The following is a 12,443-nucleotide window of genomic DNA, read 5'->3' as shown; positions in this document are numbered from 1 at the left end:
AACCATCATCATCCTCAGCACCCCCACCATCCTCATCCTCAGCACCCACATCATCCTCGGCCTTACTTCCTGTTACGCTTGCATTCAGGACTCCTAGAGCAAAGTTTCAGGATCTTCCATGTCTGTGTTGAAAAGTCATGATTTCAAAGGTTTAATTTCAGGACTAAATTTAATCTCAAGATCTAAGCTCTATTTACTGTTAAATATTTTTATATTTTTTTCTTACAAGTTCTCACATTGAAGAAATGTGAGACAAATGACCGGAATAACACTTTGTTGTAGTTGAGCGGAGTGTGAGTTGGAGAAGGAACCCACACACAGGAGAAACTAAAGCAACAGGCTCACACTGCAGCTTGGGCCTCCATGGGCTGCGGCATCTCCGACCTTTGCAGAACACTTAAAAACAGCAATCTATTGGTGGTGGACGCCTTTAATCCCAGCACTTGGGAGGCAGAGACAGGCAGATTTCTGAGTTCGAGGCCAGCCTGGTCTACAGAGTGAGTTCCAGGACAGCCCAGGCTACACAGAGAAACCCTGTCTCGAAAAACCAAACCAAAAAAAAAGGAAAAAGAAACAGCAATCTAACTGCAGAACATGGAGGCCCAGAGAATATGCAAACACAGGAATATTTCAAACGTTGACATGATAAAACAAAATAGGACCAAAATGGAAAAAAAATACAAGCTCTTAACAAACAAATTAGAGTGGAAATTTCCATGCAGTATACATGACAATATGTTTAATATGCTTAAGATATAAAGAGTTCATGATAAGAAGAAACATGCTAGGCTACTAGAAAATTTAAGCAAATGTGGAGCACAAGAGAAAATTTGTAATACCCATGAAGTCCATGAAAACAATTCCATATCCAGTGATTAAAAAATGCAGGCTAATACTTTAAGGTTGACAAACATAAAGAATGTTAATGCCTAGACCTGGTGTTATCAGAGTACGATAAATAAGTATGTGGTTTCATTTGTATTTTTGAGACAAGATTCACTTTATAGCCCAGACTGGCATGGGAATGCCTTTCCTCCTGCTGGTCTGAATCTGATTCCAGGTGGAGACACCATCTCAAGCTTCACTGTATGTGTCTGTGTGTCTGTACAGAAAGACCATAAACTAGCTGGAGTAATATCTGTACACTAATATCAGCTATCACCTGCAGAGACAAAATTCTGATTTGGGATTTTAGTTTTCTTTTTGTATTTTGGAAAACCCTCTGATTTTGATCAGTGGCCATGTTTTTAAATTCAAAAGAAAGCATTTTTCATTCTGAGGAAAGAAATAACATAGCTTGAGCTGACCTACAAATGGAATGGCTTCAAAATAACTGAAAGTTAGTGAAACCGGAGTAGGTAATGAGTCATGGGTATGAGGAATGGGAGGGGCCACTGAGGAATGGGAGGGGCCACTGAGGAATGGGAGGGGCCACTGAGGAATGGGAAGGGCCATTCAAGGGAGAAGCCTTGCAGAGGGAGAATCATCAAAGATTGGCAAGACAAGGGGTTGGACCTGAAGATGAGGAATGGAATCTTGGAAGGGACGTGACACTATAGAATGGACATGTGATTTGTTCTGGGGCTAGACTGTCTTAACTAAAAGCGGCCTATCTGTGCCTTGCAAAATTAAAGAAATAATAGCATCTTCTTCATGGGCATGTTGTAGATAAGCATAGATGCCATACCTGACTGCACAGCTCAGAGCTCTCATCCAGTGAGTACTTGATGATGTTCACATTCACTGAGAGGATGACAGGAGCAAGAGTAGGCCTAGGAGGCAAGCTGGCTCTGTTTATTTTGTGTGTGGGTGCAGTGTGTGTGCCATAGCACACATGCATGTGGATGTCAGAGGACATCTTGCAGGAGTTAGTTCTCTTCTTGTATTATGGGGTTATGGGGATCAAACTTGAATGCCCTGGCTTCGCAGTGGGCAGTGAGCACCCGTCCTTACCTACTGAGCCATCTCACAAGTTCTGCATTTAATTTTTGAGAAAGTCATGTTGAGCCAGGTTGAGGACTCAGTAGTGGGAAATATGTTTTAGCATGGAAGAGCAATAAAGGATGTGAAAAAATAGTACTTAGGTTGCTTCAGTCACATAAAGGTGACAGGAAAGGGTGGTTGTCATCCAAGGAGAAAGAATACAACAGCATGACTGGAGAGGCTGAGGGAAGACTGAAGGAGCTCTTGACCCTTAGGGTCGGGAGAAGGAAGATACAGAGCAAAGGATGAGAAAGAGGTAGGAAAGTGAAGAAAGAACTGAAGGGAATGTGTTATCTTCATGAAGGTCTGAGGCATGCAGAAAGAGAAAATAGAAGAGTGATTCAGAGCCCCACATTCTTTATATGGAGACCATGCAGGGTCTCAGGAAGAGGTGAGAAGGCCTTACAGCAAGGAGACCTAAGAGACAGAAACTAAGGTGACAGAGTTTTTGTGTCAGGTAGAATTTTAGAGCATGACAGTCGGGGGAGAAAGAAGGTCACAACAGGCCTGTGGGCCTCTGTGGGTCTTTCAAACTAAGGAGGGTAATGGACATTAGATAAAGGCACTGTCTTTGCAACCCTCCACTTAGTTAATTCACAAGTTGTCTGATACTTCCTATACCCCACAAAATGCATCCTAGTGCTCTCGGTGTGTCTGATGCCCAGACACACCTCCTTCTGCCATGCCTTGCTGCTTCTTTCAATTGGCTGCCCAGTGCTCAGTTCAGATCAGATCATGGACTTGCCCTGTAGAGGTTACATGGTCAGCTTAACTCCTTTACCGTGAACCAAAGGAGCTGGAGAAATGGCTTAGTAGTCAAGAGCTCTTGACACTCTTGCAAAGGACTTGGTTTTGGTTCCCAGGAACTAAATCCAGGGGATTTAAAATAACCCATGACTCAAGTTTAAGAGTATTCAATGCCATCTTCTGGTATCTGTAGGCACCTGCACACACATATATAGCGCACATATATACACTTAGGCACACATGTACATATACATAAAATAAGTAATTTTTTGAAAATAGACCAAAATAAATACATATATACTTAGCATTGATACTTAATTTTTCTTATAGATCATTAATTGTAAATAGGATGCAAGAAATGGCATCTTAAAAACAACAAAGGGTTTATCTGTATCTACTTTCTGGAAAGGGGGGTTTTGAATGCATAGCTAGCCTTTCTTGGCCTCCCTTTATCTCCTCTGTCTATCTGGTCTGAGTGTGTGATTGCCTCCAGATCCTCCTTCAAGGTTCAGCGTACATTCTAAATGAACCCCCGTCTGCCTTTAAATACAGCCTTCCTGTCTGACTCAGTAGGTAGATTTCTAGTTAAAGTTATACTATGCTGCTTTTAGATTTATAAAATGTTTGTGGATATTAGACAGTTTGGGGCTTTTTGGGTATTTTTCAAGTTTGAGAGAAACAGCATATTGTAATGCAGTCAGCACATATCAGCGTTCACTTGGGTTTCCGCCACACCTTATGAAACCCTGAGTGATATCTTCATGATCAGTAGAGTGAAGAGGAAGAGGAAGAGGGTGCGTGTTCCATGTGCAAGGCACAGTCTCTGTCCCACCTGCTTCATCTCATTTCCCTTAGCTTTGACCTTTCACTCTTGAACTTGGGTAAAATAATAAAGACATGTTATTTTATATAATATCTATTGAAGATTCACTTGTAATTTGCACTTAAGAAAAATGTAATTTTTCTTCTCTATTATAGATTATAAGTTCTATAGCATCTCAATGCTGATATTTTTTAAACTCAGACTTCAAGAAGGTATAGTATACAAAGCCACAGTGGAAAAGATAGAAAGCATCTCAGATAGCTGCAGCCACATTGCCCAATTCCTGATCACTAACGTTTATTCTGGTCCACTTGTTGCCCATGGACCTTTGGAACATTTGTAGCTAAGAGACTGGAGCCTGCCACATACCTACTGAGTGGGCTGGTTCCCTTGTCTGTACGGTCCAGGGCTAATTTGTAAAATGGAGTTTATCACAAACTGGAACAGGCGGGAGGAAGTAGCAGAAGAAACATGACCTTGGAGTTTGAGAAAGGAAGTAAAGAAAGGAAGGAAGTAAAGAAAAAGTGAACATTTGAGTCCACACATGTCATCTTTTGTATTTGAGTCATTAAAAACAATACACATGGCTTTTCCCAATCAGCTTTTAGCTATCCTCCTACTGACTTAGGATTCCTTCTTGGGTATGTTCACATAATGACACCCCTAGACTGACTTAGTGTGATCCCATAACAACCTTATTGTCTTATGATGTTATGATGGGGCACCGACTCCTGTGACACTAGGATGCCCCATGCCACAGAACACGTCCTGTCTCCAGGGAGTAGCAGTGCTGTTTAGGGAGGAAGCTTTGGGATGTGTTGAGAAGGAGCACAGAAAGCATTATGAATAGAAGAAAGGATGAATGGATTCCAGAGGAACATGATGAGAAAGACCACTTAGATATCCTATTTAGTTCAAGGACATGCTGGATTCTACTAGCATTTGTCACAAAGTAATCTTAATTCTGGCTAATTTCCTCTTATGATTCAGGACTTGGACATACTTAACAAAAGGAATTCTTGTTTAATTAAGTGAATTCTCAAAATAAAACTTTCAAAGTCTTAAATACGATGGGAAAAATATATCCAGGAAATTGGAGGGATACTAGGAATTAAGAAAAGTAATTTTTTTTCCATAAAAGCAAAGCCTTGAACAAATAGAAGGATTGAGCACATCGTCCTGGATACACAGGCAGTTTTACTCTTGTCCAAACTACCAGGGACAGTAGCAACAACCAGGTCTGAGGCAGAAAATGTAGCAGTATTTCCACTTTCAGCTTGATTATTGAGTTCCAGATGTTAAAGACTTAAGAAGGAACATTGATTGCCCTTCGAATGTCCTCGGTGGTCAGGTTTGTTTCTTATTTTTTTTGAAAAAGTACTGTCTACATCCATACCATGTCAGCAAAGTGGCCTCCAAATGGCAGCCATGAAACCTAGGACAATTGGCTAGTGCCCAGTCTTATCAGTAGATGAACAAAGGGAAGGCTGCATGGACAGATCTGAAACGAGCACCACCAGCACCAAGCAGCCCTTCTTTGCATTTTATCAGCTGTGGTCATCCCTGTTTCTCTGTCCCTTTACCAGAGACCCAAACACTCCCATGGGGCAGAGCGTGCAGTTGTTTTCCAGTCAGGACTGACTTTGCAATCTATGTGCTAGTAATTGCCTGCCCCTGCTTCTGGCTTTTGGATGCTCCCTCCCTCCGTCCCTCCCTCCCTCCCTGTCTGTGTGTGTGTGTATGTGTGTGTGTGTGTGTATGCACACATACAGCTACCAACTGAATAATCCTTAGTAGAGCCTTCCAGCTCTTTCCCAGGCGTGGGAAGGTGCCTGCTTCAATATTTATCAAGATATTTCCTAAACACAAAGTATTTATAGCTTTATATACATGTAATTAAATCATAATTACGGTTTTATATTAAATCTAAGAGCAAATACTGAAGCAAAATTTAAAAAAACAGCACCACCTACGGACAAGTCAGTGTCAACTTGTAAGTTCCCACCTTCACTCTCCATGAGTCTTGGACAACAGTCTCTGTCCCTCTTACTTGGAGGGTGTGTGTGTGTGCTTGTGTCTCTGTGTGTGTGCGTGTGTCTGTGTGAGTCTGTGTTTACTCGTTTTTTCAGAGTGGTTCCCAGATACTAGAGTTTATTGGGACTGTCTCTACTCCAGACCAGGCTCTGGAGTTGTGTGGGTTTAGAAATGTCTGTGTTGATAAGCACTGCACACAAACTTCATTCTCCCACTGGCTTTTCCCTTAAAAAGGTGTCAGTCTTACTTCTATCCTTTCTCAATATTTGCCAAATCAGGGCATATTAATCTTACATGGGTCCTATTGTCTTCCCTCCCATCTACCGAAGAAAACTTTTTTCTTTTTTTTTTAAAACAATCTATATGGTTTGTTTGTTTGTTTGTTTGTTTTTCAAGACAGGGTTCCTCTGTGTAGTTCTGGCTGTCCTGGAACTCACTCTGTAGGCCAGGCTAGCCTCAAACTCCGAAATCCACCTGCCTCTGCTTTCCAAGTGCTGGGATTAAAGGCATGTGCCACCACTGCCCAGCTGAAGAAAACTTTTAACATATTGTTTGTTTCTTCAATTGGGATGTAGTTACTACTGTGATTAACTCTTTTGTTGGCATAGACTTTGTGTAACTACATTCCTTTTTTCAAAGGAATACTTACTTACAGGATATAATAAAGCTAAACAAACAAACAAAAAACCCAAACAGCAACAAGAACAATACCACTCATAATCTAAAGCATAGCTCTTAACAGTATGGTTGTCTTGTACAAGCTTGAGGTGATGACGCCCATGACAATGTTGAGATTCAGTAGGTATGAGCTAGTGCACAGAATTTGTGTCACCAGTTAGCACCCTGGGTAGGAGTGGATCCCTCTAAGACTTATTTAATGACTATTTGCTTTCAATTGGGGATTTTATTTTTATTTTTTAAAGATTTATTTATTTTGTGTATGTGAGTACACTGTAGCTGTCTTCAGACACACCAGAAGAGGGTGTCAGATCCCATTACAGATGGTTGTGAGCCACCATGTGGTTGCTGGGAATTGAATTCAGGTCCTCTGGAAGAGCAGTCAGTGCTCTTAACCACTGAGCCATCTCTCCAGCCCTCAATTGGGGATTTTAAAAACCACTTTAAAGCACAGATGTTTAGATTTTATCACAAGATTAAGTGTTCATTTGTGACACTTCATTTTTTTAACCTGGACTTGAAAATTTTTTTTCTACAGATATTTAGGAAAATAACAGTGACAACTGTTTAAAATAAATTCTGAGAGCCAGTAAGAAGGCTCAACAAGTAAAGACTCCTGTCACCAAGCCTGTTGACCTGAGCTAGAACTTTGGATACCACACGATAGAAGAGGAAAACTGGCTTGCTTGTACAAGTTATCCTCTGATTTCCATACACAGGCACAGAGGCATATGTATGCACACACATATACATTAAATACCTTAAGTAAAATGTAGTAAAATTAAAAAGCAACACTTGAATGAAGATATGGGAACTTTTCATCATAAGTTCAAACCTATCATAAGTTTAAAATGACTTTAACAAGTTCCCTCCCCAACACTGAACATCACTAGGCAGAGTCCACTGCAGCGTGTCTGTTGTTTACCTGCATGCTGCTTATCTGCACGCTGCTTACTGGCATGATATGGGAACTTTTCATTATAAGTTCAAACCTATCAGAAGTTTAAAATGCCTTTAACAAGTACTCCCCCCCCCACACACACACTGAACATCCCTTGGCAGCAGTCTACTACATGTCTGTTGCTTACCTGCACACTGCCTACCTGCACACTGCTTACCTGCATGCTGCCTACCTGCACACTGCCTACCTGCACACTGCTTACCTGCATGCTGCCTACCTGCACACTGCCTACCTGCACACTGCTTACCTGCATGCTGCCTACCTGCATGCTGCCTACCTGCACGCTGCTTACCTGCACGCTGCTTACCTGCATGCTGCCTACCTGCACACTGCTTACCTGTATACTGCTTACCTGCATGCTGCTGCCCTCCCACCATACCTCCAGCATTTCATACTGCATATTGTAGCCCAGAAAAGGAGTTACACTGAAGCTCTGAAGCACAGTTTCTACTGAATATGAACAGCTCCACACGATCCCAAGCTCAGGAAGGATGTGTGGAGGAGGTGTTGTGAGTTGAGGGAATGTTTGTACACCTGCTCCTCTGACATTCTTTTGTTCCAGACTCAGACAATTTCTTTCAGATGCACTTTCATTTCTTAATTAATTATGGGAGTTTGGTCTTTGATATAACAGTGGATAAGTTCTGTACATTTTCCATGTTTTGTTTTAGGAAGTTTCCTAACTTTTTTGTCACGAATAAGACATAAATTCAGCCCACAATTACTATCTACCAATAAAATGCAGAGAATGGTGTAGGGTTTCCTCAGTTTTGAGAGTAGCATCAATTTAAGTAGCTGAAGGTTAAACAGGCCCACGCAAATTCACGATTGCTTACTTTTCTAGACGCTGAAACGAACACCTCAGGAAATGTCCTTTGTCAGTTGATGACAAAGGAGAAGAGAACATTCTGGATGATAATTTCTGTAAGATTATTTAAGATGTGCTGTTAATTATTATTATTATTTTTTTTAAGAAAAGGCGGATAGTGAGATAGTTCAGCAGGTAAAGGTCCATGTGAGCCTGCGACCTGAGTGTGATCCCTGGAGCCCATAGAGAGCTGGATGGGGAGGATGGACTCTACAGAACTATCTTTTGGCTTCCACATGTACACTATCCCTGCCACCCCTACCCTGCTTCCCACCATTGTACACACACAGACACAGACACAGACACACACACACACGTAATAATAGTAACAATATAAAAAATTTTAATGATATTATAATGATACAATAACTGGAGAAGTCTTATATGTTGCATCTTTTTTATAATAATTATACTTTTTGAGAATTTCATACATGTATATGATGTATTTTGATCAAATTTAACTGCTTCCTCCATAGATCAAATGTCCCCACCATATATGCACGAATGTGGGACCATTTATTGGAGCAAGTTCAGCCTACTAGGGAACACACCCCTACATAAAACAGACTGCCCTTCCATTAGCAGCCATTGGTGATCAGTAACCCCTTGGCCCCATCCCATCCGTGTTGAATGTTTACTGGATTGATCCTGTGGAAGCAGCAGGAGCTGAACCCTGAGTGTATCAGCTGTCTCGAGTTCGGAAAACATCTGTCCCATTTCTCCCCATCATCTGCCTCTTAGACTCTGTCTTTTTATTTCTAATTTATCTCTTCTTTACTTGACCATACTTTTAAAACAAAAATTGAAATTGACGTTCCAGGGCATCGAGAGCGGCTTTCGTGGTGGTGATTCAGATCTATGATGTGGCTCACAACTTTGTCTCTACTTTCTCATTTTGTAGAGTAAGGATGGCAAAAGTCCTCTGCACATGACAGCTGTCCATGGACGGTTCACACGGTCACAAACCCTCATCCAGAATGGTAAGAGGCATGCTTTGGTGGTACTTAAAGTTTTGAACAGTTTTTCAGACTAGATTGAGTTGGTTTTAACCAGCTGCATGCAAACTGGTGGACCTTTTAGTAAGCATGGATTTCCAAGAGGCGTTGCAGGCTTGCCGCATGCTTACTGTACCCATATCCTCAGTGTTCCCCCATTAGTGGGGAGAACATAAAATGATGTAGTCAATCCCCAGTCAGGTGAACACATGCGTGCTTGGCTATTGGGAGAGATGGACAGGTTTTAGATACTGAGGCGTTTCACTTTTAATGATGCTAAGCAGTCATTGCTTGCGTTTTCAATCAGCTGATCTGGGTTACTTTAGATTGTTGACCCAGTAAAGATCCCCAAGCTTGAGCTCATTAAACTACTCAGACACAGGTAGAAAAGAGTGAGATAGGTGACTCAGGGTTTGAGCAGGTAAGTCTGTGATAAACTCACAGGTGGAGAGAGAGAGAGAGAGAGAGAGAGGGGGGGAGGGGGGGGGGGGGGGGGGGGGAAAGACAGAGAGAGAGAGAGAGAGAGAGAGAGAGAATGAGAGTGCTGGGGGAGCCATGAAATATAGTAATTTTCCAGGCTTTCAACCCAAGTGTACTTGAATATCACCAGGCTGTCTCAGAGACCAAAGTCCCTGTAGTCTCATTCTGTGTCACAGCTTATGCTACCCTTAGGGCCATGGTTGGCATCTGTGAGTGGGTTAACTCTGACAACACAGCTTATATGATCTGAGCAAGCCGTAGAGACAATTTGAAAACAAAAACAGCCAAACACAGGTTTGCATCGTGCATCTGGCCAATTTGGTAATGCCTAAACTATATTTAGCAGACACAAACCTTAAATTCTAATGTGAGTAACTTCTCTTGGATTTCTCTACTTTGTAACTATAAGAATTTTGGGCAGCATGGAAAGTTAGTGGCACTGAGTTATAACTTAGGCACTCAAGTTATAAAACCAAAACATAAACAAACAACATGTGTCATCTAGATAGAGAACCAGGCACTGACGATGCTCCTCAGGAAGCAAAATATCCCCAGTAGTGCAGAGGACATTACAGCCATATTATAGCCATGTCAGCAAAGCTGTGTGGGAAAAGCTACCTGAGCACGCTTCCAGTGAGTGGAGGAAGGCTGAGTGGAAAGTCACTGCACAGTGCCCATTACTCCTGACCTTCAGTGGGTGCCTTAGACATCCATTTTGACGGACATGAAATGAATGTCTTTCTCCTTTGAGTTCTTTTCTTACCCTATTATATTTCTCACCAGCTTTTCAGAAAGTTTCTATCCCCCTCAAAACAAATGAGGCTTAAATTATGCGAATTTCCCTCTCTTCCAATGCTGGGATTCTGTGCACATCCAGTTCTTTATGTGGGTACAGGGGATTTGAACTTAAGTCCCTTCATTTGCAGAGCAAGGGCTCTTACTCACTGAGCCATCTCCCCAACCCCTTGAATTTTTTTTGATGTGAGTTTAACCAGTGGACTTTAGCTATATGAAATAAAAAGTTTTACTTGTTTTTTTCATTTTAAAAAAATTCATTTTACATCCCAATATCTGTCCCTCCCTTCCCTCCAGGTACCCTAGCACACATATCTTCCCCATATTTTCTCTCCCCTTTTCCTCTGAGAAGTGAGAGGTGGCCCTGATTATCAAACCTCCTAACCCTCACACCTCTTACCCCTCCAAACCCTCCAGCCCCTGCACGTCAAGTCACTGCAGGTCTAGACACATCCTCTTTAACTGAGGCCAGATGAGGGGGCCTATTTGGATCCACAGGCAGGCAAGAGAGTCATGGACAGCCCCTGCTCCAATTGTTAGGGGACCCCCATGAAGACCTAGCTGCACATCTGCTACACATGTTGGGGGAGGGCTAGGTCCAGCCCATGCTCACTCTTTGGTTGGTGGTTTAGTCTTTGGGAGGTGCCAAGGGTCCAGGTTAATTGGCCCTGTTGATCTTCCTGTGAAGTCCCTGTCTTCTTCGGGTCTCTCAGTCCTTACCCAACTCTTCCACATGACTTCCTGAGCTCTATCTAATGTTTGGCTGCGGGTCTCTGCATCACTTTCCGTTGGCTGCTGGGTTGATGGAGCCTCTCAGAGGACAGTTATGCTAGGTTCTTGTCTGCAATCATAAAAGAGTATAACTAGTGTCAGGAATTTGTTCTTGCCCATGAGATGGGTCTCAATTTGGGGCAGTCATTGGTCGGCCATGCCCTCTGTCTCCGTCTATCTTTGTCCCTGCACATCTTGTAGGCAGGACACATTTTGGGTTGAAAGTTTTGTGGATGGATTGCTGTTCTCTTCCCTCCACTTGAGTCTTGCCATAGCCACTTCAGGATCCATACCCACTACTGCTAAGAGTCTCAGCTAGAGTTGCCCCATAGACACACTCCAGTGGCAGAGATAAGGTAGAGAGAAGACAGTTTTTTAAAAAATAATTTTTAAAAATTATATGTATGAATGTTTTACCTGCATGTATGTATGTAGGCTATCCATGTTCCCAGTGTTCATAAGGACCATAAGAGGGTGTCAAATTCCTTGGGATTGGAGTGACAGGCTGTTGTGTGCAGACATAGAGATGCTAGGAAATAAACTCTGCCTTCTGCAAGAACAGTGGTGTTCTTAACTACTGAGCCAGGTCTTCAGCCCTGAGAACACTTCAAAAACAAAACCATGTAAGCCACCCTTTTAACTAGTGTATCCATCTGCTAGAGCACACCAGCATCTCCTCTGGTTTGGAACTTGGCCTAGCTTCCCTCTCCCACCCTAGTGTGCTTACATCACTCCTGGGGGTTTGTTGACTGCCTTGACTTCTCCATCAGTAAAAACTTGGAGTTTGCTGCACTTTGACATTAGAACAGGAGCTGAGAGTCCTAGTTTCTATGGTTAAGAACCCTCTGTCTTAAAGTTTATCCCACCATTGATTGGCTGGTATCTGGCTTGTAGACAGGATGGGCTAGGATCCTCAGGCCTGAACTGATGACATACGGTGGCTCTAATACAGAGGTTAGCTCGTGTGATGATGAAGCTAACACTGGCTAAATGTTCATGCTGTGCCAGGCTCTTTGCCATAAATCCCATGTGTTTCCTTCTCACCACCCCAGGAGGAAGGGGTACTATCATCAACTTCACAGTGAGGCAGTCAGTGATGGTGGTTTTATGAGCAGCATGTGGGGTCAGGGGTTGGAACACAGTCTAGTGTTAGAGAGCAGCCCTCAGCCGCCATCTGTGCATATACATCTCCCAAGAAGAACAATGAAAGTTGAAGATTTTCTCTTAAACTTGAATTTGATCCAGTCTAAGAGTTTCCTGTATGAGAGAGAGAGAGAGAGAGAGAGAGAGAGAGAGAGAGAGAGAGAG

At 42.5% G+C, this 12,443-nt stretch overlaps 1 protein-coding gene across 2 annotated transcripts in view; it reads left to right on the top strand.

Annotated features, from left to right (window-relative positions):
- Positions 1-12,443, top strand: part of Ankrd44 (ankyrin repeat domain 44) — a 257,860-nt gene that overhangs the window by 150,494 nt on the left and 94,923 nt on the right. For both annotated transcript variants that reach the window (XM_028765551.1, XM_028765552.1), the window contains exon 9: positions 8,996-9,074. In XM_028765551.1, coding sequence (XP_028621384.1) covers positions 8,996-9,074 — 79 coding nt within the window. The remainder of the gene's footprint in view (positions 1-8,995; positions 9,075-12,443) is intronic.

Source organism: Grammomys surdaster, unplaced genomic scaffold (genome assembly GCF_004785775.1).
Source record: "Grammomys surdaster isolate TR1022 unplaced genomic scaffold, NIH_TR_1.0 165, whole genome shotgun sequence".
Lineage (NCBI taxonomy): Eukaryota > Metazoa > Chordata > Mammalia > Rodentia > Muridae > Grammomys > Grammomys surdaster.
Note: the sequence above shows the minus strand (reverse complement) of the source record. Positions and strands in the feature narration are given on the sequence as shown.